Source organism: Pituophis catenifer, unplaced genomic scaffold, assembly GCF_029215685.1.
Source record: "Pituophis catenifer annectens isolate HBS135680 unplaced genomic scaffold, rPitCat1.0.hap2 SCAF_9, whole genome shotgun sequence".
Lineage (NCBI taxonomy): Eukaryota > Metazoa > Chordata > Lepidosauria > Squamata > Colubridae > Pituophis > Pituophis catenifer.
Genome location: NW_027256889.1, coordinates 28,647,364 through 28,672,641, shown reverse-complemented (window position 1 = coordinate 28,672,641; position 25,278 = coordinate 28,647,364). Strand labels below are relative to the sequence as shown.

Here is a 25,278-nt window from a genome sequence, read left to right as displayed (position 1 = left end):
ACTCCAAGATCCCTCTCACAGTTACTGCTATTAAGCCTGGTTTCACCCTGTCTATATGTGTCCTTTTGGTTTTTCTCTACATTGAATTTCATTTAGTCAGATAGGGCCCAGTGTTCAAGTCTGTCGAGATCCGTCTGGATCTTGAGCCTATCTTCTAGGGCAGTGGTTCTCAACCTTCCTAATGCCGCGACCCTTTAATACAGTTCCTCATGTTGTGGTGACCCCCAACCAGGGGTGGATTCTAAAATTTTTTACTACCGGTTCTGTGGGCGTGGCTTATTTTATAGGTGTGACTGGGTGGCCGTGGCTAGCTGGTCATGTGACCGGGTGGCCATGGCTATGTGTATAGGGACTACTCAGAGGGCTGAAAAAAGTCATTTCTGACAGGTCCTCGCACTTTTGACTGGTCCTCACACTTATGACCATCCTCACATTTATGCCCGTGCAGCATTCTTAACAGCCATGTCGCTCATTTCACAACTGCTTCTCTTCACCATGGTGACAAGATAGGGCAAAAAACGTAAAATGTGAGGACAGTCGTAAATTCGAGGACTGGTCAAAAGTGCGAGGACCAGTCAAAAATAACTTTTTCAGCCCTCTGAGTAGTCCATGTGCACAAAAGGACTACCCAGAGGGCTGAAAAAAGTGATTTCTGACAGGTTCTCACACTTTTGACCAGTCTTCGCACTTATGACTGGTCATCATTTATGCCCATTGTAGCATTCTTAACAATCGTGTCACTCCTTTCACAACTGCTTCTCTTCACCATGGTGACAAGATAGGGCAAAAATGTAAAATGTGAGGACAGTCGTAAGTTTGAGGACTGGTCAAAAGTCCGAGGACCAGTCAAAAATAACTTTTTCAGCCCTCTGAATAGTCCATATGCATAAAAGGATACAGCAATAGAGAGGGATGAAGGAAGGGAAGGGAAATTAAGTAGGAGTGAGGGTAAGAGAGGGAGGAAGAGAGGAGGAGAAGGAGAAAGGAAGAGGAAGTAGGGAGGAGAAGAAGGGAGGGAAGAGAAAGTAAGAAGGAAAGAAAAGAGAGAGGTGGTAGGTTTGAGGAGAAAGATTGCTGTACAATAAAAAAGATGAAAGCGAAGAAAACCAACCCCAAACAAATATAAAGATATTAAGATAAAGAATGAATTGTTAAACTTTAAAGAATAAAAGAGAACAAATATGAATAAATAGCAATAATTAGAAACACACATACAAACATACAATGTATTTTCTTTGAACAGAGTATTTGGCCGGTTCACAAATTTAAACAGTGTTTAGTCATTTCAATTAAATTTACAATTTCTATATTTCCTTTTTGCCATATTTATTCCTCATCTATTTTTTTAAAAAAAACAATATTACCCTTCATCCTCATCTCTTATCTTAATCAAATTCAATTTTTCCCTTCTATTCTATATTATACCCCTTCACATTGTCATCTATTTTTATATCCATCCTCACATTGGTTAATTATGTAATTATGTAATACAGTTGTTTAATACAAATTCAACATTTTTATATAAATCAATTAGTTATATAACTATCTTTTTTGTATATTAATTAATATGAACATGAATATTCCAATTATTTCCATGCAATCCAATTTCTTACAAATCAATTAATTATATTTACCAATAATAATAAAACAAATAATTTCCCCAATATATTCCTCCAAACCACAACTTAACCATTTCTGCTTTCAATACAATATACAATTAATAGTATTTCAATTATTACAATTCCCTAGTTAAATAGAGGTTTTTTTCTTTTGTGTTTTAAAATCTTGAACCTCCTCTTTTGCCCTAAATTTCCCATTGTTTGCAGTTTTGCACCTACCTTTTTTGGTGAGGAAAAAGAAAAATAAATCTCTCTCTGCCTCATTTTGTCACATTGCAGCAAAGACCCTGCTTTACTTTCAGTTTCGCTTTTTCAGCATAGCTAGGGGAAAAAAAATCTGCTCCAGCTCTCTTTGCAGCTACCAACAGAGAACAGACCCCTGCGCAAAACAGCTGAGAGCAAATCAGCTGAGAGTCGGGAGGCCGATCTAATCAACTTGTGGTAATTAACCTATGCTGAAGCTGAAAGGGGCTGTTTTTTCTATTTTTGCAAGCACCGGTCTACTCATTTGTTTTTTTTTAACACTGATCAGCTGTAGGGCGGCCCTTTGAAGCCCCGCGGCAAGAATTTAAACAGGTTTTTTTCCCTCTAGCCATCAACTGGGACTCAGGAGGCAGCAATAGATTGGGAGTGGGTGGGGTAAGCGAACAGCCAACGGAGGTCCGGCAGAGGGTGAGGATGAGTGAAGGCATGGGGGGGTGGCGAGAGAGGGCTTTGGCGACCTCTGTGAAATGGCCGTTCCACTCCCAAAGGGGTCGCGACCCCCAGGTTGAGAACCGCTGTTCTAGGGTGTTAGCTATTCCTGCCAGCTTAGTATCATCTGCAAATTTGGTAAGTTCCCCTTCTATTCCCTCATCCAAGTCGTTTATGAAGATATTGAAGTACTGGCCCTAAGACGGAACCTTGTGGTACCCCACTGCTTATTCCCCTCCATGTAGACGTAGACCCATTAAGGACTGCTCGTTGAGTACAGTTTGTCAGCCAGTTACGAATCCATCTGGTGGTGATGTTATCTATCCCTCTTTTTTCTTTTTCTTTTTTTTGTTTTGTAAATATTTTTTATTTATTTTTTCAAATTTAAACATAAAAACATAACTTTCAAGAGCAAAAATCTCGATCCGGTCATAGATGGTTACCACGCTTACATTCCTTTCACAAGCTCAATTCACAATTTCCATTACATCTTTTATAAATAAACAAAAAAAGAAAAAAAAAGAAGATAAAAAAGAAATTCAAAACTTTAAGAAAAGAAACAATTTTACCTCAAATTTCACATTTTCATCTATATAAATCCATTATATCTATCCAAAATTAGTTTCAAATTCAGTTTCACTCATTTTTACATCTGCTTAACAATTCTAAACATATCTTTATTCTTCTTTACCTTATATCTTATACAAATCATATCAAAATAATTTCTATAATATTCTAACCTCTTGTTAAGTGTTTACCTTACAATTTTATCACCATTTATTCTTAGTTTCAATTCAATACGACTCCATTTTTATTATATTTTATAAAACAACATTTTATCTAATTTTAATCCTTTGACCCTTAACCTCAAATCAGTTTACTTTAGATTTTTTTTCTCCCAGTTTACATATTACACAGGTTTCTCTCAAAGGCATATTTTATTTACTCCAATTTCTAATATATTTTCCACTATATCTCCCTCTAATATTTAACTATCTTCCAGCTTGTTAAACACCAACTATTTAGTTGATTTTAGAATAGTTCCTCAATCTCCTCCAATTCTCCTCCTATTTGTTTGACTGTTTCCAGCATTTTATGGGCTGATTTCCAGCATAGTCTCCTCCTTGACTCCCTCCATTGTTTGGCTGATTACCAGCATAGTCTCCTCCAATTCTCCTCCTATTTGTTTGACTGTTTCCAGCATTTTATGGGCTGATTTCCAGCATAGTCTCCTCCTTGACTCCCTCCATTGTTTGGCTGATTACCAGCATAGTCTCCTCCAATTCTCCTCCTATTTGTTTGACTGTTTCCAGCATTTTATGGGCTGATTTCCAGCATAGTCTCCTCCTTGACTCCCTCCATTGTTTGGCTGATTACCAGCATAGTCTCCTCCAACTCTCCTCCTATTTGTTTGGCTGTTTCCAGCATTTTGAATTAATTTCCAACGTATTTCCACCGAGTCTCAAACTCTTATCTAGTTGGTATCTATCCCACACATTTTAACTGTAATATAATTATCTGTTTTATATCATTTTTCCATCCTGCTCTTTCAATTTAAATCTCAGTATATTTCATAATAGTCATCATTTCCAACTTGTATTACCTTAATTCAAGACTAATCACTAACATTTGTGTATCTTGTATTTTGTTCAATCAATCCTTATTCATCAGTTTAACATTTGTTTGCAAATTAAAATTAAAACGTATTAAAATTTTCCTGCCTCAAAATATATTCTTCTTTATTATTTTTATCCCCTTGATATCATCCACTATTTTAATAGCCACCTCTTATTTTCTATTTTTATTATTTCACAACCCTTCCTGTTTTTATCCAAAAATCATATATACCTAGGCTTTTAAACTTTACATTTCAGTTAGTCACATTTAAATTTATCCACTTTAATTCTTCCTTTTCTTCTTTTTCTTCTCTATCCAAAGTGCTCTATTTCAAGGTTCATCAGTTCAAAGTAAAGAATTTCTGTATGTCCCTTTAAAACTTTTAAAATGTCTGATCCAAGCATAGTGCATCAGCTTCCTGTCTTTGTTAACTACGCCACACCTAGTTTTGTCAGTCTCCATTGTTAAAATCCAAAATGTTCTTTCTTTCTTCTTTCTTCTTTCTTAAAATCATCTGGGACAGAGTAGGAATCTCCAAAATCCTTATATCCAATATTAATTTCAAGTAATCCAAGGTAAAAAGCCAATTAACATGTTTCTTTTCCACCCAGAAAGGGAAATTTCTTTAATCCACTTCTCTGTTTAATCACTGCAGACTCCATGGCTATTTTGTAGCTATCCATCTCTATCTTCATTAGCTTCATTTTCTTTTAGAGGCATTAATTCTCAGGAATATCCATTTCTCCTCTCCACTCCAGTTAAAGGCACAGTCAAATTTCAGAAATTTATTAATACCAAATCATCCAGTTTAAGTTTACTGCAACAAAATTCAATTTGGGTCTTTTACCCATTTTTTTTTCCTTTTCAATCTTTAAGCCCCGCAGTCCAACAGCCGCTTTTAATTTTGGGGTCTTATTTTCCAATAATTCCAAATAGGTACATTTGCCTGGGTTGGTGTCACTCACCCGGCTTCTTGATTTTTGCTCTTTCTTCATCTTCTTCCTCCAGCACAATCCTTGTTCCCGGCTGCCGCAGTTTCAGGACAGCCAGCATGGCTACCGTCCCACTGCCGCTGGCATGAAGGAGAAGCCTCCAGCCCCGAGAAACCAGCCTGTTCCTCTCGGCCGCCCAAGGTGTTCCTTCTTGTCCCCCTGTCCCTACAAGACAGGGGAGGTCCGCAGACCTATCGGCGGCAGCTTAGCAGAGTGGATTTGGCAGGGCTCAGCGGAGCTCGCCATTTCCCCGTCTGTGTCCCTGCGGCGCCAACCGGAAGTCTATCTATCCCTCTTTTTTCTAGCTTATGAAGAAGTAGATTGTGGTCTACTTTGTCCAATGCCTTACTGACGTCTAAGTATATTATGTCCACAGTATTTCACTGGTCTACTAATTTAGTCACTATGTTGAAGAATGAAATAAGATTGGTTTGGCATGATCTGTTTTTAACAAACTTGTGCTGACTGCTAGTTATTACTCTACTTGTTTCTAGATCTGCAGATCTGTTTTTTTATTATCTTTTCCAGTATCTTCCCGGGATGTTAGGCTGATTGGTCTGTAGTTTCCTGGGTCTGTTTTTTTCCCTTTTTTGAAGATGGGAACCGCACAGTGGTGGGATTCAGCCAGTTCGCACCACTTCAGGAGAACCAGTTGTTAAATTTCTGAGCAGTTTGGTGAACTGGTTGTTGGAAGAAATCATTAGGGCAGAGAACTGGTTGTTAAATTATTTGAATCCCACCACTGGAACCACATCAGCTCTTTTCCAGTCCTCTGGTAGTTCCCTGGTGCTCCAGGATTTTTGGAAGATGTGGTACAGTGGTTCTGAGATGACAACTTCCAGCTCCTTTAGAACTCTGGAATGTAATCCATCAGGTCCCAGTGATTTGTATTCAACAAGATCAGATAGGTGTTCTGTTACTTGTTTTAACTTCATTCTTGTTGCCTAGCATCTTTTTATTTTTTTAAATTTTAGACTTGCAATCTTTGTGGAGACCAAACTTTGTCCTGACATTGTGCAAAACAATAGTAAGAAAAAGTAGCTGCTGGAGCAGTAACTCAGTTCATTTGTAAGGATTTAATGTCAAACAAATCCGGTGGGCGTTGCATTTCTCTTTGAAATTTCTGTCCAAAAGGTGGCTGTCAGTCCCACAGTATTTGAGGGTCATAAGAATTCATTTGCACAGTCCTTTTTAGGGCAGACCAGTGGAAACTCTGCTTTCCACCTTCTTTTGTGCTAGAGACAAAAGATGCTTCGAGGGAAGGAGACACCTGCAGCCCTCCGCCTAGTGCTTCAGAGGGCAACTGGGCGCTCCAGTCCCCCCTCCCTCCCCCCTCCTGGAAGTCCCTCTGGAAGGGGTGCCAGGCTTATCACATGAAGGAGCTCCCTTGTTATTCCGGCTGGCAGCATTATCAGGGCTTGTTCTTTGGCTTTTGAAGGAGAGAGTGTGGATCCAGGACTGGGCGGCCTCTTGGGTCGCCATGGACCACGTTCCAAGCAGCCCTTCGTGGTGACCTTTTTCCAGGAGAGTGAAAACCAGGTCAGGCTCCCCCGAGCAGCCAAGCAGGCAAAACGACGACCGCAGCACAGGAAGACCTACAGCTTCCCACACTCCAACAGGCTCCCGGGGCTTTTTGGTAAGAAGCAGAAAGACAGGAAGACGCTTGGCTGACCAAGCTACACGGGGTAATCACAGAGTCTGGTCAAAAAAAGTCAAAATGGCGATATCACAATCAAAGCGCCACCTGTTTTTGTGCACAACACCTGTAGAAACAGGTGGGGCCTCAATGACACCACTAGGCTGCCCTCCTGATGTTTCTGCCCCCACCCTGGACGCCCTGGAGCTATGTCTGCCCACCAAGGAGCAGCTCAGGGTTTGAGAAGCAGCTGGAGGCATCACAGCCTCCTTGATGCCAATCAAGTCTGGATGGAGATGCAGAATGAGCCTCTTCAACCTGCAGCTTCGTAGCCTTCCTTGGCTGTGCTGCCTAGTGGAAATTCAACCACAAACCCGTCAGGCTTCATCAGAATTTGCTTGATCCTCAAACATACCCCAAACACATGGAAGACACATATGTTTTGCCCCTGTCAACTTCCCCAACCCTGAAGAAAGTTGAGAGCAGCCATTTTCCTGGCATGCAGGTGGGCCAAGCTATGGCTGCTAGCAGTTTTCATCTGACTGCTTCTAGCAGGCAGTGGCTCTTTGGCTGGTGGGCAAAGGGAAGGAGGGCAGGCCTGGACTCAAATTCCCAGAACTGCCAGCCCAGCCCCCACCCACCCATCTTGACCCACCTGGGAGTCTGAAAAGTCTGAAAAACAAAATCCAGTTGCAGAACCAATCCCTGCATCCGGAGGCAGCTCAGCCGGTGCCTCTTTGAATCTGCTCCTTCTTTGGGGAGCTCTGTGGCCCAGGGAAGGTTTCCCCAAAGGGCAGTCCTGGAGGCCAGAGTGCCACGGCCTGGGAGGTCTGGCTCACAGGAAAACAGCCATGGGCAGGGATGGAGCCACACTGGGCACCAAGCTTTTGCCTGCCTTTACCTCCCAGAGCTGCAGCTAAGAACTGGCAGAAAAAGGCTGCGGGCGCCGCCCCTGTGGGGCAGGGCAGCTGGAAATCCAAGCCAGGCACAGGGAGTGGGGCTGTGGGATGCGTTCCCCTTCCCTGTACCAAAAGACTGGAGATCCCGCCATGGAGCATTGGTTGTGAAGCTCCATAATAGAAACACCCACCTCTTTGTTCCCTTCCTTCCTTAGATGATGTCTATGTTTCTGAACACAGCCAGGTCTGCAGAAGGCATGAGCTGAACGTCAAGTTTCAAGATTTTGATTGGCTGGTAACCATTTTTAACTCTGTTCTTCATGAGTTCCCAGAAAAAAATGAACTGTGGGTTCACCTGACGACCTCTGCCCGTCCTGCCCCCCTCCCTTTTGCTACGTGTACCCCAGGGGCTCTGGTCTAGCTGATGCCACGTGAAGCTGCCTTAAAGTGTTTCAGAGAAATAAATCCAGGTTCCTCAGTCAAGGAGGAAAGTGCCTCTTGCAACTCAGCTTGACCTTTTGGAAGTGAAAGTGACACCCACCCACCCAAGTGTAGAACACAGAGCATAGAATAATAGTTGGAAGGGACCTCGGAAGTCTTCTAGTCCAACCCTTGCTCGAGCAGGAGACCCTATACTATTCCAGACAAAGAGCTGTCCAATCTCCTCTTGAAAACTTCTAGCTCTGGTATCTCTCGTATCAGATGATTCAGGAAATTGCCAAACTACACTGGTCTGGCCCACCCACCAGTTTCCCTTTAGCCGCCAGCAGGAGTGGAGGGACTGACCTTCGTCCTTATCCTCCCCCAGGACTGGGTGATTGCCCCCCAGAGTTACCCCGCATTCTACTGTGATGGAGAGTGTCTGTTTCCCCTGAATTCCTCCATGAATGCCACCAACCATGCCATCGTCCAGTCGCTGGTCAGTATCTCTTGCGGGAGGCAGCAGGAGGGCTTCTTAGCAAGTGGGAAGATGGGCAGCAATTTATTGTACTATTTTATTTTTTGTTGGATTTATCTCTGGCTTCTCCTCTAGGAACTCTAAGGGACAAACAAGGCTCGCCCTCTCCCAGTTTTCCCCACAACAGCCCTCTGCAGGAGTACATGAGCTGGGAAGGAGTGCCTGGCCCCAAATCCCCTGGGGAGCTCCAGCATCTTCTCCCCTCGACTGTGCTGGCTCTTCCCCAGAGAAGGGCTGAAGCAGGGCTGAAGGAGGGAGGGCCAGATTCCTGGCGTCCCCATCCAAGCCCTTATTGGTGGAGAGCAGCAGCAACCTCTTCCCCTTCACCAAGATCCCCTTGCAGCTGAGGCTTGCTCAAAAAAGGGTAGCTGGAGTCCAGTGGCTCTTGTCTGGGATCAGGTGTGTGCACACAAAGGGCCTCTTCCTTTGGAGAAGGATGAGCTTTGTCCCTTTTTGGATCTCTCCAAGACGGAAAGGGGGCTCTACAATAGTCTAGATCAGCGGTCACCAACTGGTGGTCTGTGAGAAAATTTTGGTTGTCCGCAGAAAAATTATTTGCATTTTTTTTATATTGCACTAAATCAGGAGTCCTCAAACTACGGCCCCTGGGCAATGAACGTTTGTGTTGCTGCAGAGAGTCTCCCCCTTCGGGGTCTTTTTGTGTGGGTCAGAGGGGGGAAGAAATTCCGACTTGGGGTCTACTTCAGCTTCCTGGTGCAGGGCTTGGGCGAAGGCTGGAGGAAAAGTACCGCTGGTGGCAAGGAGCCAGAGGGCCTTGTTCCAGTAGGACTGCATCATGGCCTGGAACTGGCTGACCATCTCAGCCCACTGAGCCTCCAGGTGCCAGCGCCTGGCCTTGCACTCCTGCAGGTCTTCCCTCTGCCTGGAAAGCCTATGCTCCTAGTCCTCAGTGAGGTGTTTCTGCTGAGCCTCCTTCTCGGTCAGATCCAATTTGATCTGAGCCAGCTGTTTTGCCAACTCTTTCTCCTGGTGGCTGCTTAGCTGCAACAGCTGCTTCCTGTTGGGGGCCTAAGGAGCCCGGGCAGGGAGGCAAGGAGTGACTGGTAGGGGAGGGTGAGTAGAGGCAGGCGAGGCGCCCCTTGACTTGAGTGACATTGAGTTGGCCACGCCCACCCAGTACATGACCAGTCACATGGCCACGCCCACCCAGCCGGTCATTAGGCAGATCATATTAGTGGGATTTAAAATTATGAATTTAAATGGTCCCTGAGGTCCAAAAAGTTAGGGACTCCTGGTCTAGATGAATAACATTTCCTCCAGACCCCAAAGAAAAAAGCCGTCTGACCAAGGTTGGTCTCTTCTGCATGAAGTAGCCTCAGCCTGCTAAGAACAAAATGGGCCTTTCTCCAGCGGAGCTCACCAAAGGACCAATTCAGGTGTCAGAGCTGATCTCCTTCTGCACTTGAGCTCAGTAAGAAAAGGCTGAAAGCAATTCTCCCCCTCCTCCTCCCCTTCCTTCTCTCACCCCCAAAACCCCCACTTTTTAAGAAGATTGTGGACACAACACATGGCAACAACTTTTGATTGCCTCCATCTCAACCGTGACTGCTGGAGAGAGGGATGTTGCGGATGGCAACCTGGACTGTTGGTTGCCTCCTTGTCTGGGTGCATGCACACAGCCCACCCCAGTGCCCCCTGGTGGTCAACCCTGTGCCAGTGGCCGCGTGGAAGAGGTCCTCCTGCTCCTGCCACAGATGAGATCAGGAAGCACTTCGGACGCTGAAGGCAGCAGCTGTGCCTTCCAACATAAACGGCAGCCTCAAAGTTTGGGGAATAAATATTTTTGCCAGTGCTGACAAATGGCCCACTCATGGCAACCGCTGCATTTTCCCCTGAGAATCACTGTTTCTTTAAAGCATTTCCGCTTCCTTGTGGAGTGTGGCCAGGGGGAGTGGATGCGCCGGGGGGGGGGGTGTTTGTCTTGGCGAGGGCTTGACTTTCTGCTCCAGGCCAGATACTCAGCCCTGCAGAAGGAGGCTTCGTAGGAGACTTTGCCTGCTCCGGTGACCGTGTTCCTTCCCTTGTAGGTGCACCTGATGAAGCCTGAATCTATTCCCAAGGCCTGCTGTGCCCCCACGAAGCTCAGTGCCATCTTTGTTCTCTTTTATGACAGCAACAACAATGTTATCCTCAGGAAAAAGCGGAATATGGTGGTGAAGTCCTGCGGCTGCCACTAACGCTGTGGCCAACCCAGGCCCTTTCTGGGGAAGCAGGCACTTGACACGGATGGGGGAGCACAGTTACTACCTGCTTCTAAGAGGAAGAGCCCTCGATGGACAGGGAAAGAGCGTCCACCTGCCCCATAGACTGGGACGAAGGAGGGCCAGCCCCAGACCTGTGGACAACAGGGCCCTGCCATGGACTCCCACTGCCGGCAGAGGTGCTGCTTAAGCTGTTTGTTTGGTTAAGACCAAACAAACAGAGAAACAGCTTTGCCAAGGAAACGAACAGATGAACAGGCTGCAAACATCGCTTTAGCTTGTATTTTGGAGTGGCCTCTTCCACCCCCTCCCTGATCCTGCACCACAAATTACATTAAACCAAACACATCAAATAGGCTTATTTTGTGCAAATGCAGGCTGCAGTTTATCAAATAGTCGTAATTCTTCAACAAGCAAGAGGAGTGGCTGCTTGCAGGGAGCCCCAGATGTGGGCAGCTCTCTGCAGCTGGCAAGCCTTCCTGGTCCCAAGAGCACCATTTCCAGGGCCCGAACCGTAGCCAGGCACTTCCTTGGCAGCCCCTTCCCAACTTTGCTCTGTTCTCACATGGCTGCGATCCAGAGACAGCCCTGCCACAGGTGCCCAGAGACTTTGGCATAAACCAACATTGGCACCTTGTGGCATTCCTCCTGAAGCAACTGCCTCCAGAGGCTCCACTGTCAATTCTGCCAAGTGGAGACCACCCCCCACCCCCCACCCCCGGGGCAAGATGTTCAGAAGGCATCATGCCTTCCAGTTCAGCCTTGATCAACTAGGGAGGAGAGAGCAGCTGAGAGACTGGGCCGGGGGTGGGGTGGGGTGGGGGGGAACAGTTTAGCCTGCTTATAAATGCAAAGTTACCTAATTTCACATTTTGCAATCATACCCAAACAGAAACACATGGATCATTAGAAATTCATACCTCTCCAAATTTTGCCTTGAAATGTTAAAAGGTCATCTCTATAGTAAATGGAATATATATCTTGCATGGAAGTTGGGTATGTAATGCATTAGCTAAGAATAATTGCTTATAGCCGATGTACATTAAATCAGATTGCAAATGAATATGTAAATATGCACAAGTTGTAGCACAAACTTCTTAAGAAAATCGATGCTATTGAGTTTGGAAGGGAGGAATTTGCGAATGGAAAGAAAAGAGGAAATGAAGCAATTTGAATAAATATTTGTTGCAGCATTGCTGCCCCTGAGAAATTTGTTTTGCTGCCCCAAATGAAGGAGCAGTCATTGGCAACGCAGAGAGTAGCATGTTACACAAACCAGTCTTGACATGTTTCTGTAACAGGGCTCAAAATAATGTGAATTTTATGCTGGCCATAAAAAAGTCCCAATATTTTGCGTGGGTGGATGAAGGACTCCCCACTGCTTGTTTTAAGATAGAACTAAAATCATCATAATTTTTTAAAAAACTAAACTTCCATTTGAATATGACAGTCTACAGAACTATTGGTTGCATAATACATAATTCTAAGTTTTAACATCTTAAAATCCCTCATGACCTATTGGCACATATGTGCTTTGCCAAATGCACAACAGGCTATACTGTGGCATACTGATATGTACAATCTACCCAGGAAAAATGGAGCAGGAGAATAGTCATTCCCCTTAAAAGTGGCTTCTGGTAATTGCCTTGCTCACAAATCCATTGCTTGATTATCTTTCCCAGGATTTTCCCAGATATGGATGTGAAGTTCCCTGGATCCACTTTTTCCCCCCTTCTTGAAGATTGGGAACACTTCAGCTCTTTTCCAGTCCTCTGGCAGTTCCTGTGGGCTATGAAAGACGATTTCAGTGATTCTGAGATCATATCTGGCAGCTCCTTCCTAACCCTGGGATTTAAGCCACCTGGACCTGGCAATTTGAACTCATCTAAAGTGGATAGGTGTTCTTTGACTAATTTCCCTATTTCGACCTGAAAATTCATTCTGTTTCCCACTGTGCTGCTTCTAATGGGCTGGTCTGTTTTTCCTTTTGTGTAAAGACAGATACTAAGAAGGAATTAAGCAGTTCCTTTTCCTCCCTGCTGCCTTTCTTTCTTCCTTTTTTTCTTTTTCTTTCTTCCTTTCCTTTCCTTTCCTTTCTTCCTTCTTTTCTTCTTCCTTCCTTCCTTCTTTTTTTCTTATTTATTTATTTAGCTATTTTCTTGCATTAGTGCAGGGGTGTCAAACTCAAGGCCTGGGGGCCGGATCCGGCCCGTAGGGTGCTTAGATCTGACCCGTGGGGCCGTCCTGGAAACAGTGAAGGCCTGGCCCCACGGAGCTCCGTTTTTGCTGGCAGAGGGTTGCGAGGCCACTGCAGGCGAAAACAGAGCTTGGGAGCCCCTTTTCACTGGCAGAGCACTCAGGCTGCCACAGGCACCCCCGACACAAGTGACATTGAGCTGGCCATGCCCACCCCAGCCCCCCAAGGTCAAACAAAACCCTGATGTGGCCCTCAATGAAATTGCGTTTGACACCCCTGCGTTAGTGGACTGATCACAATCCAGCTCATCAGACGAGGCCAGATTGGGACAGGTTGATCCACATGAAACTTCCAAGTAGTCCTCCGGAGTTCAATCTCCGAGTCTGCTAATGACTTGGAAGTTTGAACTCTTACTGGTGAGAGTTTGAACTCTCATGGTGTCCTGCCATCAGTGCAAGATGGTGTGTGAGTCAAGAAGTAAATTTAGTCCAAACACCATAAAGGAACTGGAGCTCCAACAATCATCAGGTTTTGATCCTGGAATTTTTGACAGAGGCTGATAGCAACTGAAGTGTCCGCCCTGCCCCAGTTTGCTCTCAGAAAAGGAAGACTCGTGACTCCGTTCAGTTGAAGGAAAGGAACTTGTCCTGAAAGAAACTGGTTGCAGCAAAGTCAGGTGGTGGTGCTGCACAAAATGCAACACTATTCTTTCCAATCCCCAATCCCACCCCCACCCCGGCCAGGCAATCAGATGCCAGTATGGTGTTCGAAGTGTCAAACTGGTAACATTCCATTCTCAGGGCAAATGGCCTTGAAGAGCCTGGTACCAGCCGGTTTGGTGATCTGGTCTTCTTCCGTTGTCACTTCCCCCTCCCCCATTTCCCACCATTAGATACACAGGTGTGGATGGCCCCAAATGCCTCCCCCCTCCCTTCCCCTTTGATGGCAGGAACCCAGCAAGGCGCCAGGCTGACGATGGCAATCCTAGCATAAAGACCGAAAAGACCTTGACAATAAAAGAGCACCTTAGTATGTTGTGTGGACCCAATCATTTTGATTCCTAAAACTGGGGCTTTAATCCACGCAGTTTCATCAGAGAAGTCCAGATCCGGGGTCTGTTGCTTTGCAGCTGCTGCTTTTGGGAACTCCCTCGACCACTGAGAGCAGAGCAATGCAAAACTTTGGGAAGGCAGAGGGCGAGGCAGGGAGTGCAGCTTCCCACGCAACTTAATAATTCTCTTTTAGTGGCAATGACTCAATCCTGCCAGCATTGCTAGATCCCCTCGGTGGATCACTGCTTCTCTCCAGATGGGCACCTAAGAGCAGAGCTCTGTAGAATCGGGCTGAACATGGTGCAACGTGTTTCATTCCTCATAATTACATGTTACATGTCAAGAAAAAAAATCCTTCCACTAATTTGTCTGGGAAGTATTGCCAGCCAGCTTCTCCAGAAGATATTATTGTGCCCTTCCACCGAGATCGCTTTCTTCTGCTTATGCCAATGCCAATCTTGCAGGACTTCCATCAGCACCAGGGAAAGGGAGGGAAACCATCTTGTGACCCTTTGTCCGGTAGTATGTTCTATATCACAGAGGTCCCATACACGCTAGGAACTCTACGTCTCATGAGTAGCTCATGAGGTGCAAAGCTGTAAGCAGATTGGTGGCTTTGGATGTGGCATGAAGAGCCTCTGTTATTTAAGCCTTCGTGCACCCGGGACCCCTAAGGTCTCTTGAAGCAGAGCCTCATTTCAGAAATACAACCGTTAGCAAGGAGAAACAGCTCCTGTTTTGACCATTTACTTCATCACATCAAGAACAGACAAAGGTATTAGAGCAGGACTGTCAAATTCAATTTCATTGAGGGTCGTATCAGGGTTGTGATTGACCTCAGGGGGCTGGGGAGGCGTGGCCAGGATGGGTGTGGCTGAGATAGGATGGGCGTGGCCAGCTCAACAACACTCATAGAGGTTCTGTTTTCTGCTGCAACGGCTTCCTGCAGCCCTCTGCCAATGAAAACGAAGCCCAGGGAGGCTGCGTACGGCCTGCCAGGGCTCTGTTTTCAGCTGTAATGGCCTCCCTGGGTTCCATTTTCGCTGGCAGAGGGCTGCAGAGGGCCATCACAGCCGAAAACGGAGCCTGGGAGGGCCACATGCAGCTCTCCAAAGCTCCGTTTTCACTGAGAGGCACTGTGGGCCAGTCCTTCACTGTTTCCAGGGTGGTCCCACAGGCCAGATCTAAGTGCCTCATGGGCCGCATCCGGCCTGCAGGCCTTGAGTTTGACACTCCTGTGTTAGAGGAACCCCAAGAAGTTGAACCATTTCAAGGGGGAGATATTTAAGTCCAAACTAGGGCTGCAGAAACCTGGATGAGCAGAAGATGGCAGCAGAGGCGTTTCAGTGGCTGCCATCCTGCAGCTGTCCAGAATTTACTGCAACAGGCCCAGCCATGGACGAGGTTGAACCATCTCCACCCAGCAAGCCCGTCTGTCGAACGACTCAAGATGGTTCTCATCACTGTGATTCAAGTTCTGCCTCCAATGTGCCATATTTGCTTCCCTTATAAAAGGGGAGGGGTGCACATTGGAACTATTTTGATGGGCACCCCCATCCAGCTCCCTATCCTTGGAACTCCCAAAACTCATCAGTGGTCCCTGGCTGTCTGCCTAGTCCTCCCAGAAACAAATCTGGGCAGAAACACGCCAATGGTGACCGGCTCCCCCAAACTGACTAGCCGCAGGGGCTAAGCAAACCCCTGGCCCTATTGGCTCTCTTACCAGCCCCTGCAGCCAGCAGCAGCTCCAAAGGGAGGGAAGAGCAGGGAGCCATCCATCCCAACAAAAACTCCCAAATGCTGCTGTTCTGGTGTGTGTGTGTTTGGGGGGGGGGGGGGTTGTGCCTGGTTTTGGATAACCAGGGGAGGGCAGCTGCCCGCTCCACCTTCTGAGCCCAGCTGTATGCCACAGCTGCTGGGACGCTTCAAGTGTCTTGCCTGTTTCCCTTCCACCTCTTCCATCTGCCATGGAATTCCCCACTAGAAAATGTGGCCCAACTAGAGGTGGGGTGGGATACAGTGGGAGTCTTTTCAGGGTACCTTCTGCTGCCTGCAGCCACCAGGCTTATTGGGTCTGGGGGGAGGGGCGGGTTGGAGAGGCAGCTGAAGAAACAGGTCCTCGCAAAAGGGCTGGCTTTTCTTCTCCAGCCACTTCTGAACCTTAACTGCACTACTGATGAAATTGCTAATTTTATTGTAACATTACAATGGTCAATTGTACAAATTAAAAGGTGAATCTGTTTTAAAAAATACATGAATTTTATAGAAAGAAAAATTCTGTACAAAAGAAATCTCTCGAGTTTTACAGTTCTGAACACATAATACAGACTCGGACTGCATGTTCAGAAAAGTATCTCAGTTTTCATTCAGGGCAAAGTGATGCTGTGCTTAGTCGTCTCCTGTTATCTGGGATTCCTACCCAGTGTCTCTTTGCGGCCACATTCAGATGAATTCACCACAATCAGAGATGATGACTTTTTGCTTTGGTTTCCCGTCTTTGCTGCCTTGAGCCTTTGGAGGAAGAGAGAAATGAGTTGTGGAAGGGAGAGAGGCAAAGCCATTCACCCACAAAGGCTCACCCTCACCTCAATCTGCTGCATCACGTCCATTCCTTCGGTGACCTCTCCAAAGACCACATGTTTCCCGTCCAGCCAGTCGGTCTTGTCGCAAGTGATAAAAAACTGGGAGCCATTGGTGTTGGGACCAGAATTGGCCATGGACAGCAAACCTGGAGAGACATGGACATAGTGTTCCCGACCACTTTCCTGACCACTTTTGGGGACAATCAACATTTGGAATGAAATGCAGCAAAATTTGGGATTCTACTGTTTCCTATTGCTGTTGGAACCAATAGTTCTTGCTGCAAGGGCAAAAGCTGAAGAAGGATATAATTGCACAAAAGAACCTGCTTGGTGCCCTAATAAAAGTCTGGGAGGAGGGGGAGGGAAGCCCCCAGCATTGTCATTCTTGCCATAGCAGTGCCTGTATAGTCAACCATTTCCTTCTATTCAGTGGGATCGGAGAAATGGAATGGTTCAAATGCTGAAAAAAATATATAAGCACAAACAAGTCGGTCAGTTGTGTGGAAATCTTGCGGAGGAATTTGGCTTTTGTAGAACCGACTCCTCCCAGAGGCAGGGCTGCTGGGCACTTGAGCCATGCAGAAGAGAAGGATGAAGGGAAGAGAGCTGCCCATCAGGGCAAAAGGACTTGGTGTCCTTTGCACACTGGCATAACAGATGCAGTGGCACCATTTGGACTGGGGTGCCAAGCACCTAGATGCCCCACCTTTTCAGCAGCCCTGCCACACCCTACCTGGTGCTGTGTGCTTCAGGATAAAGTTTTCATCATCAAACTTCTTCCCGTAGATAGACTTCCCACCGGTACCGTTGTGGTTGGTGAAATCTCCAGCCTGGCACATGAACTGGGGGATAATTCGGTGAAAGCTGCTTCCCTTAAAGCCAAAGCCTTTCTCGTGCGTGCAAAGACAGCGGAAGTTCTCTGCAAGTCAGAGGCCAAGTTGGGCAATGAAGCAACAAAAATGGCAAAGGGGAAGAGCGGAAACAGGTGGTGCTTGTTAGAATATCATCCCACTTAAAAATGGGGTCAGGGCAACAGTTAAAAACCAGTTACTGTACAATTGGTTTCACTCTCTGTTATTCCTGTTGCTATCTTGGATTCCAATTGTTTCAACTGCTGCCATGGGATCCAGAATGGAGCACCACATCTTGACTCTAGCCTTCACATGCTTAAATGAATTATATCTTTGTTTCAGGTTTGATCTTTCTGCCTCAATCTTTAGCTCTATCTTCCATGGGCTTGGCCCAACAAAAGAGTTATGAACATACAGGTGATAAATTACAATTTTTGGCATTTAATGAAATTATCCTAATTGGAAATCATACATTTTTGCAAGGTAATTCTACAAAATGACTATACACTATGCACTTAAAGCTCAAAGCTACTGCACTCATAAGTATTTTAAAAACCCTCAAGCATCCAGCATGTACAGAAATAGAGAGAAATTTGCTGAACAATCACTTCAACACAAATCCTATAAATTTAGAAAAGAAGGAAAGCCACATCCTTTGGTCTTTACCAAGGTGCAAAAAAATATTGCTACATGTCTGCGATAGGCCAGAACTCTTAAAATAGAAACAATTTTGAGGTTTTCACCACAAGACTAGGCTTAGGAAATTTTGTGATGAAAAACAAAACCTTTAAAAACCTGTGCTTCTGGTTTCTAAGTGGGCTCACTTGTGGCACAGAAACAGGAACTGTCATGCATTTGATGATTCAACCCTATTTCTTGATTTGCTGTCTTTGTCCTCTCCAGAAATGTTGGGAATGTGGCTTCCATTACACCATTATGACCAACATATCTGTTCAGCACAAGGAACAATATTCTCCAACCTGGCATTCTCCAGACTACAAGTCTCGAGCCAAGAGAACCTGGAGGTCCAGAGTGAGGAAGGCTGTCACTGGAGAAAAGAGGTCCGGATTATTCACCGATTTCTTTCTGTCTCTTAACAACAGGACAGTCCTCCAAATTCTGGACAGTGACTTAGCACTGCAAGTTACAATAACACAAGAGCAACTTGAAAAGGGTTCCCACCAAGCAAAATGGATTCCTTTGCTGCTTACCAGTGGTCATCGGGACAATATCTGACCGCAAGAGAATATGCAATCGACCTGCAGGTTTATTTCCAATCTTGATGTCCATGTAAACCTGGGGGTTGGTCCTGGATTTCTTCACTGGTGGTTCTCCCTAAAAGAGGAGAAACAGAGATTCTTCCATGAATCCAGAAGATGGCTCTCTATGAGCCGTCCTCCTCTTCTATCTGCTGGAAAGAAGGCATCTCAGAAGGGGATGAGATGAGAACCAGTGATGCAGTGGCTACACAGCTAAATAACGGACTGGAAAGATCCAGATTCAAATCCAGTTGTTAAATCATAGTGGGTGACTCCGGAGAGGTCACTCCCTTTGGCTCCCCCCTCGCTCCAGAGTCACTGGCTGGAAAATATATGCTGTCTTAGCATCTGGAGAAAATGCAGGATAATAATAAATATTGCAACCACATGCTCATGTACAACCATGGAGGCTTCGCAGACTAAATTTGTGCACAGCTCACAGAAGCCCACATTTACGCAAACTTATCATGCGCAGCTCCCAAAAAGGTCTTAGGAGGAGATGAGCATCTTGGGAGACAGAAAGCACCCAGGGCCACATGGCCTCTTGCCGAGGGAGGCCTCTGTACCTCTTGAACCTCTGACCGGGCTGCCACCGCTCCCCCTTCTTCCAAATTCTCCTCAAGTGTCTTTCCCGAAAATTTCTTCAGCCAATCATCATCTGACCAGACTGTCATGGAAAAACAGAAAAAGTTCAGGGAGCTTGTGATCTGAGCACCAAATCAATTTATAAAACAAGGAGAGCTGAAGGACTTCCCTCAGAACAAGCACAAGTATGAGATTCCTTGTGACCTTGAATTCTGCTGCTCACCTGGACGGGAGGAGCCTTCTTTGATCCTCATTGGCTTGGCCAGGTTGACCCGGATAGTCCTCCCAAAGAGCTCAGATTCATTCTAAATGGAGAAGGGAAGGAGGAGGGACGCCATTACTTCTACTGGAGGCTTTTCAGAAGAGATTTCAGTCCTGGTATAGGGCAGTGATGGCTAACCTATTTGTCATTGCGTGCCAAAAGCGTGAGGAATGTAGGGGGGTCGCACGTGTACACACCCATAATTCCATGCCACCCCATGCATGCAAGCATGACCCCTGTGCCCATTTTTGGGCCTGGCAGGCATCCCTGAAGCCTCCGGAGGCCGGAAATGGCCTGTTTCCAGACTTCTGATAGGCCCGTTTTTTGCCCTCCCCTGCTCCCCCTCCCGAGGCCAGAAAAAGCCCATTTCCCAACTTCCAGTGGGTCCAGCAGACCCGTTTTTTGCCCTCCCCAGGCTCCAGAACCTTTCCTGGAGCCTGGGGAGGACAAAAACAGCCTCCCCACCAGAGGAGGCCCTCGAGACCAAAAACATCCTCCCAAAGCCTCTGCGTGAGCCCTGTATTTACCTGGCATCCAAAACGGGCCGTGCGGAGACTCCTGGGAGGGGAGGGGCAGTGTGGGCAGGGCCTGCTGAAAATTAGTTGGTCGGCGCGCGAATGCGCGCTGGAGCTGAACTAGGGCAACGGCTCACATGCCTGCAGATATGGCTCTGTGTGCCACCTGTGGCATGCGTGCCATAGGTTCGCCATCACGGGTATAGGGTCTCCTGCTTGAGCAGGGGGTTGGACTAGAAGACCTCCAGGGTCCCTTCCGACTCTGTTTCTCTGTTCTGTTCTATTCCTCTTGCCAAGGAATTCAGCTCAGTATCAATGCCGTGTTTCTGTGTCCTTCAACAATCATCTTGAATCTTGTTCCAGTGCATTAGTACCCAGATTCATATCATCTGCCTCCACTGCTTCAACTTCCCTCTTTGCCCTTAGGGGGGCAAAGAGGCTTCTGCCCAACAAGTGGAAGCATTCAGTCCTCCAGAAGCAGCAAGCAAGGAGGTACCAAGCCTTTTGTCTTCCATGGCTTCTCGAAAGGAGTTGCTCACCTTTGGAAGCCAAGGAGAGACATGCAGTTTCTCACAAGAAAACAAACTGAGAAAGGCTCAGTTTCGCCTAATGATCTTAAACCATTTGGGAAGAAAGAAAGAAAATCTTTGAAACTGCTGAAAAATGAAATAAAGATTTAAAGATAAACGTACCATGTTGTCAATAGCAGCTGCAGCATCCTAAAAGAAAAAAAAGCAATCATTTAAAGCAGAATGTTCCCTTACTTTGCTCTTCCTCCTTTGGGGTGGTCATGGCAACAAGTACTGCACTGAGAGAAATAATCTGGCCACGAGGTGGGCAAGCGGAATGAAGCATGCAAAGGGCCCAGAAAACTTGCTAGGTCTACGGAAACCTTTTAGTAAGCAAGCTTGCAATCCTCGCTGGTGCACCGCTTGAAATTTTGGTAGCAAAGAAAGACGCTAAAGTTTGAAGAATGCCAAAGGTGGAAGTGGCTGGAAACATCATTTGCCAGCTTGGAAGCACCTTCTCAAACTAGACTGGGCAAAATTGGCCTTCAGACATATCCATGCTCTGATAAGTGATCAATGCCATTTCCAGAGATGTTACTGCCCAAGTAGATTTTGTGCAATCCCTCCAAGAACTCAGGGATTCACCCTCCCCACCTGACCCCAAACAGGAGGAGAAAGGATGGAGAAACTTTGAAAATGCCCTTCCTGGCTCACCTCAGCCAGCTCGAATTCAATGAATGCGAAGCCTCGATGTTTTTCTGCAGACACAAGAGAAACATCAAATGTATTCATCTCAATATGGAGATCAACCAAAACTTTTTGGACTTTTCACGAAGGAAGATGGGTGTCTTTCAGAGTGGGAAGAGTCGAGACAGCAGCTGCACCATTTTGACTCTCCCACCCAGCTGTCCCCATCTCCTATTCCAAGGGCACAAGAGCAGTGCTGTGCTCCAACCAGTTTCTATCCTGGAGCGAACACAGAACCCAACCTGACTTTTACTCAGCCCAATTCACGTTTCTACAATCTCTTTTCCAACCTCAATCAGAATAGAGCTGGATGGGACCTTTGAGGTCTTCTAGTCCAACCTCCTGCTCAAGTAGGAGACTCCATACCATTTCACACAAGTGGCTATCCAGTCTCTTCTTAAAAGCCTCCAGTGATGAAGCACCCACAATTTCTGAAGGCGAGTTTTTCCACTGGTTAATTGTCCTCACTGTTAGGAAGTTTCTCCTTAATTCCAGGTTGCTTCTCTCCTTGGTTAGTCCCCTATCATGTCCCCCCAGTCCTTCTTTTCTCTAGACTAGCCAAACTCAATTCCTGCAATCATTCTTCGTATGTTTTAGTCTCCAGGGCTTTATCATCGTAGTTGCTCTTCTTTGCACTTTTTCCAAAAGTCTCAACATTTTTTTTGGAATGTGGTGACCAAAACTGGATGCACTATTCCAGGTGTGGCCTTACTAAGGCTTTACAAAGCGGTACTAATACTTCGTGTGATTTTGATTCTATGCCTCTGTTTTTTGGCTGCTACCGCACACTGCTAACTCATGTTTAAGTGATCATCCACTAAGACTGCCACAGTTATTGTTTTTGAGTCAGGTTTAGCCTAATCTGTACTTGTACCTTTGGTTTTTCCTGCCTAAGTATAAAACCTGAAGAGTACCTAGACCAATTTTTATTATGATGGTTTAAATAGAAGCCTCCCAACACAATTGAAAGAGCAGCTCCAAGAAAATTTGCAACATTTTAAAGAACAAATTTGGGACTTCTTCCTCATGGATATTAACAAGGTTGAGATATGCTTGAGAAAAAGAGAAGCCTATAACTACTTGACAACAGAAGAAAAAGATTTTATTCCATGAAGAGAAGCTGGAAGGAGTGACATAACCTTGAGTCAATTGGAATTAAGATGGATTTTCATTGGTTTGATATTTGTAATTGAAAGTTTTAATCTAAATTTGAAAATGTATTTTCAAACTTGTATTTTTTCCTTTACATATAATGCTTCAGTAATGCCTAAAGTTTGTAAAATACTATTGAAAGTATATTTCAACATATCTATGTTAAGAGAAAGTTAAAGAAAGTTAAAGAAAGAGATGTATCAGCTTAAAAAGAAAAAAAGGAGGACCAGGGCTGACATGATAGCAGCGTTCCAATATCTCAGGGGCTGCCCCAAAGAAGAGGGAGTCAGGCTATTCTCCAAAGCATCTGAGGGTAGGACAAGAAGCAATGGGTGGAAACTAATCAAGGAGAGAAGCAACTTAGAAAGAAGGAGAAATTTCCTGACAGTGAAAACAATCAACCAGTGGAACAGCTTGCCACCAGAGGTTGTGCCTCCTCCATCACTGGAACTTTTTAAGAAGGGATTGGACGGCCACCTGTCTGAGATGGTGTAGGACAGGGGTCAGCAAACTGCAGCTCCGGAGCCACATGCGGCTCTTTGGGCCCTCTGCTGTGGCTCCCTGTCAGGTGATCCCACCATTGGCTGGCCCCGCCCCTTGCCCTCCCCTCCCAGTCACTCCTCGCCTGGACTGTGAAGGTAAGAGCGACAGCAGGGGACGGAGAAGCAGCCAGGGCAGAGACAGAGAGATACAAAGAGAGGGGGAGAGAGAGAGACATAGAGAGATACAGAGAGAGGGGGAGAGAGAGAGAGAGACACAGAGAGAGGGAGAGAGAGAGAGAGAGAGACATAGATACAGAGACGGGGGGAGAGAGACATAGAGAGATACAGAGAGGGAGAGAGAGAGAGAGAGACATAGAGAGAGAGGGGGAAAGAGAGACATAGAGAGATAGAAAGAGGGGGGAAAAAGAGACATAGAGAGATACAGAGAGAGAGGGAGAGAGAGAGACAGAGATACAGAGAGAGAGGGAGAGAGAGAGACAGAGAGATAGAGAGAGAGGGAGAGACAGAGATACAGAGAGATACAGAGAGAGGGAGAGAGAGACATAGAGAGATACAGAGAGCGGGGGAAAGAGAGACATAGAGAGATAGAGAGAGAGGGAGAGAGAGAGAGACAGAGATACAGAGAGAGAGGGAGTGAGGGAGAGAGAGAGAGAGGGAGAGAGACATAGATACAGAGAGAGAGGGAGAGAGAGACAGAGAGACATAGAGAGATACAGAGGGAGAGAGAGACAGAGGGAGAGGGAGAAACATAGAGATACAGAGAGAGGGAGAGAGAGACATAGAGAGATACAGAGAGAGGGGGAAAGAGAGACATAGAGAGATAGAGAGACAGAGATACAGAGAGAGAGGGAGAGAGAGAGGGAGAGAGACATAGAGAGATACAGAGAGAGGGAGAGAGAGAGAGAGACATAGAGAGATACAGAGAGAGAGGGAGAGACAGAGAGAGAGGGAGAGGGAGAGACATAAGAGATACAGAGAGAGAGGGAGAGAGAGATACAGAGAGAGAAAGAGAGAGAGAGAGAGGGAGACATAGAGAGATACAGAGAGAGAGGGAGAGAGACAGAGATACAGAGAGAGAGGGAGAGAGAGAGGGAGAGAGAGAGGGAGAGAGACATAGAGAGATACAGAGAGGGAGAGAGAGACAGAGACATAAAGAGATACAGAGAGAAAGGGAGAGAGACAGAGAGAGAGGGAGAGGGAGAGACATAGAGATACAGAGAGAGGGAGAGAGAGACATAGAGAGATACAGAGAGAGAGGGAGAGAGAGAGACAGAGATACAGAGGGAGAGAGAGAGAGGGAGAGAGACATAGAGAGATACAGAGAGAGAGGGAGAGAGAGACAGAGGGAGAGACATAAGAGATACAGAGAGGGAGAGAGAGAGAGAGAGAGAAAGAGAGAGGGAGACATAGAGAGATACAGAGAGAGAGGGAGAGAGACAGAGATACAGAGAGAGAGGGAGAGAGAGATACAGAGAGAGAAAGAGAGAGAGGGGGGGGAAGAGAGGGAGAGGGAAAGGAAGGAGAGAGAGAGATATCAAAAGGATTTTGTGGTTCCCGGTGTTTTTTAACAACTGGTTCTCTTTCCTAACGACCGGATGGGTAGGCGTGGCTAGGGGGAGTGTCATGTGACCGGTGGAAGTAAGTGACATCGAGTTGGCCACGCCCACCCAGGTTTTGTGGCTCCCGGTGTTTTCCTTTCTGTGGGAACCAGGTCCAAATGGCTCTTTGAGTATTTAAGGTTGCAGAGCCCTGGTGTAGGGCTGTAGGCCACAGAGTCTCTTGCTCCAGCAGGGGGGTTGGACTAGAAGACCTCCAAGGTCCCATCCAAGCTTCTTGTTCTGTATTCTTCCCCCCGGCCTTTCTTTCTTCTCCCGCAGGATGGAGGTTGGGGATGTCAGCGACGGGCCCTCCGCACGCCCCCCACCCACTCCGCCCCGCCCTCACCGGTCTCGTAGTCCAGCGGGATCTGGATGTCGGTAAGGTCTCCGAAAGGGATGAAGGCCGCGTGCAGCACCCGCTCGTCCACCTCCTCCGCCAGCCCACCTGCAACAAGCCCGGTCAGCCCGCGCGTCGCCCTCACCCACGGCAGCCCCCCACCCCCACCCCCACCCCACCCCACCCGCCGCCGCCGCCGCCGCCACTCACCCACGTAGAGCACCCGCTTGCTGGAGGCCATCGCCGCCGTGCACGCCTCCCCAGGCGCCACTTCCGGCCGGGCGGCCCGCAACAGCGCCCCCAGAGGCGGGAGGAACCGGCGGCGCCAAAGCAGCGGCCCCCGCTGAAGCCGTGAGATCCGCCGAGGTAGCCAAGAACCCCCCCCCCCCCCCCCGGGCTACCACGCGGGCCTGCGCGGGACTTTTGCGCCCTTCGGTCTCCTGGCTTCTTCTGTGAGCGCTCCAGAGCGCAGGATCGCCGCCCGTGGATCCTC

General features: G+C 46.8%; 2 protein-coding genes across 2 annotated transcripts in view; one reads left to right on the top strand and one right to left on the bottom strand.

Annotated features, from left to right (window-relative positions):
• Positions 1 to 11,546, top strand: part of BMP8A (bone morphogenetic protein 8a) — a 30,814-nt gene extending 19,268 nt beyond the window's left edge. The window contains exons 4-7 of the mRNA XM_070949229.1: positions 6,360 to 6,557; positions 7,672 to 7,751; positions 8,265 to 8,375; positions 10,463 to 11,546. Of these exons, the coding sequence (XP_070805330.1) occupies positions 6,360 to 6,557; positions 7,672 to 7,751; positions 8,265 to 8,375; positions 10,463 to 10,612 (539 nt within the window). The 3' untranslated portion in view covers positions 10,613 to 11,546. The remainder of the gene's footprint in view (positions 1 to 6,359; positions 6,558 to 7,671; positions 7,752 to 8,264; positions 8,376 to 10,462) is intronic.
• Positions 11,547 to 16,062: 4,516 nt separating this feature from the next.
• PPIE (peptidylprolyl isomerase E) lies at positions 16,063 to 25,061 on the bottom strand. Its single transcript, XM_070949395.1, has 10 exons — positions 24,996 to 25,061; positions 24,795 to 24,893; positions 21,163 to 21,206; positions 20,632 to 20,658; positions 19,386 to 19,467; positions 19,144 to 19,244; positions 18,530 to 18,653; positions 17,201 to 17,386; positions 16,471 to 16,613; positions 16,063 to 16,396 (listed from the first exon to the last, which is right to left on the bottom strand). Exons 1-10 carry the CDS (start codon positions 25,024 to 25,026, stop codon positions 16,328 to 16,330), a joined length of 906 nt encoding a protein of 301 aa, XP_070805496.1. The 5' UTR covers positions 25,027 to 25,061; the 3' UTR covers positions 16,063 to 16,327.
• Positions 25,062 to 25,278: the final 217 nt, after the last annotated feature.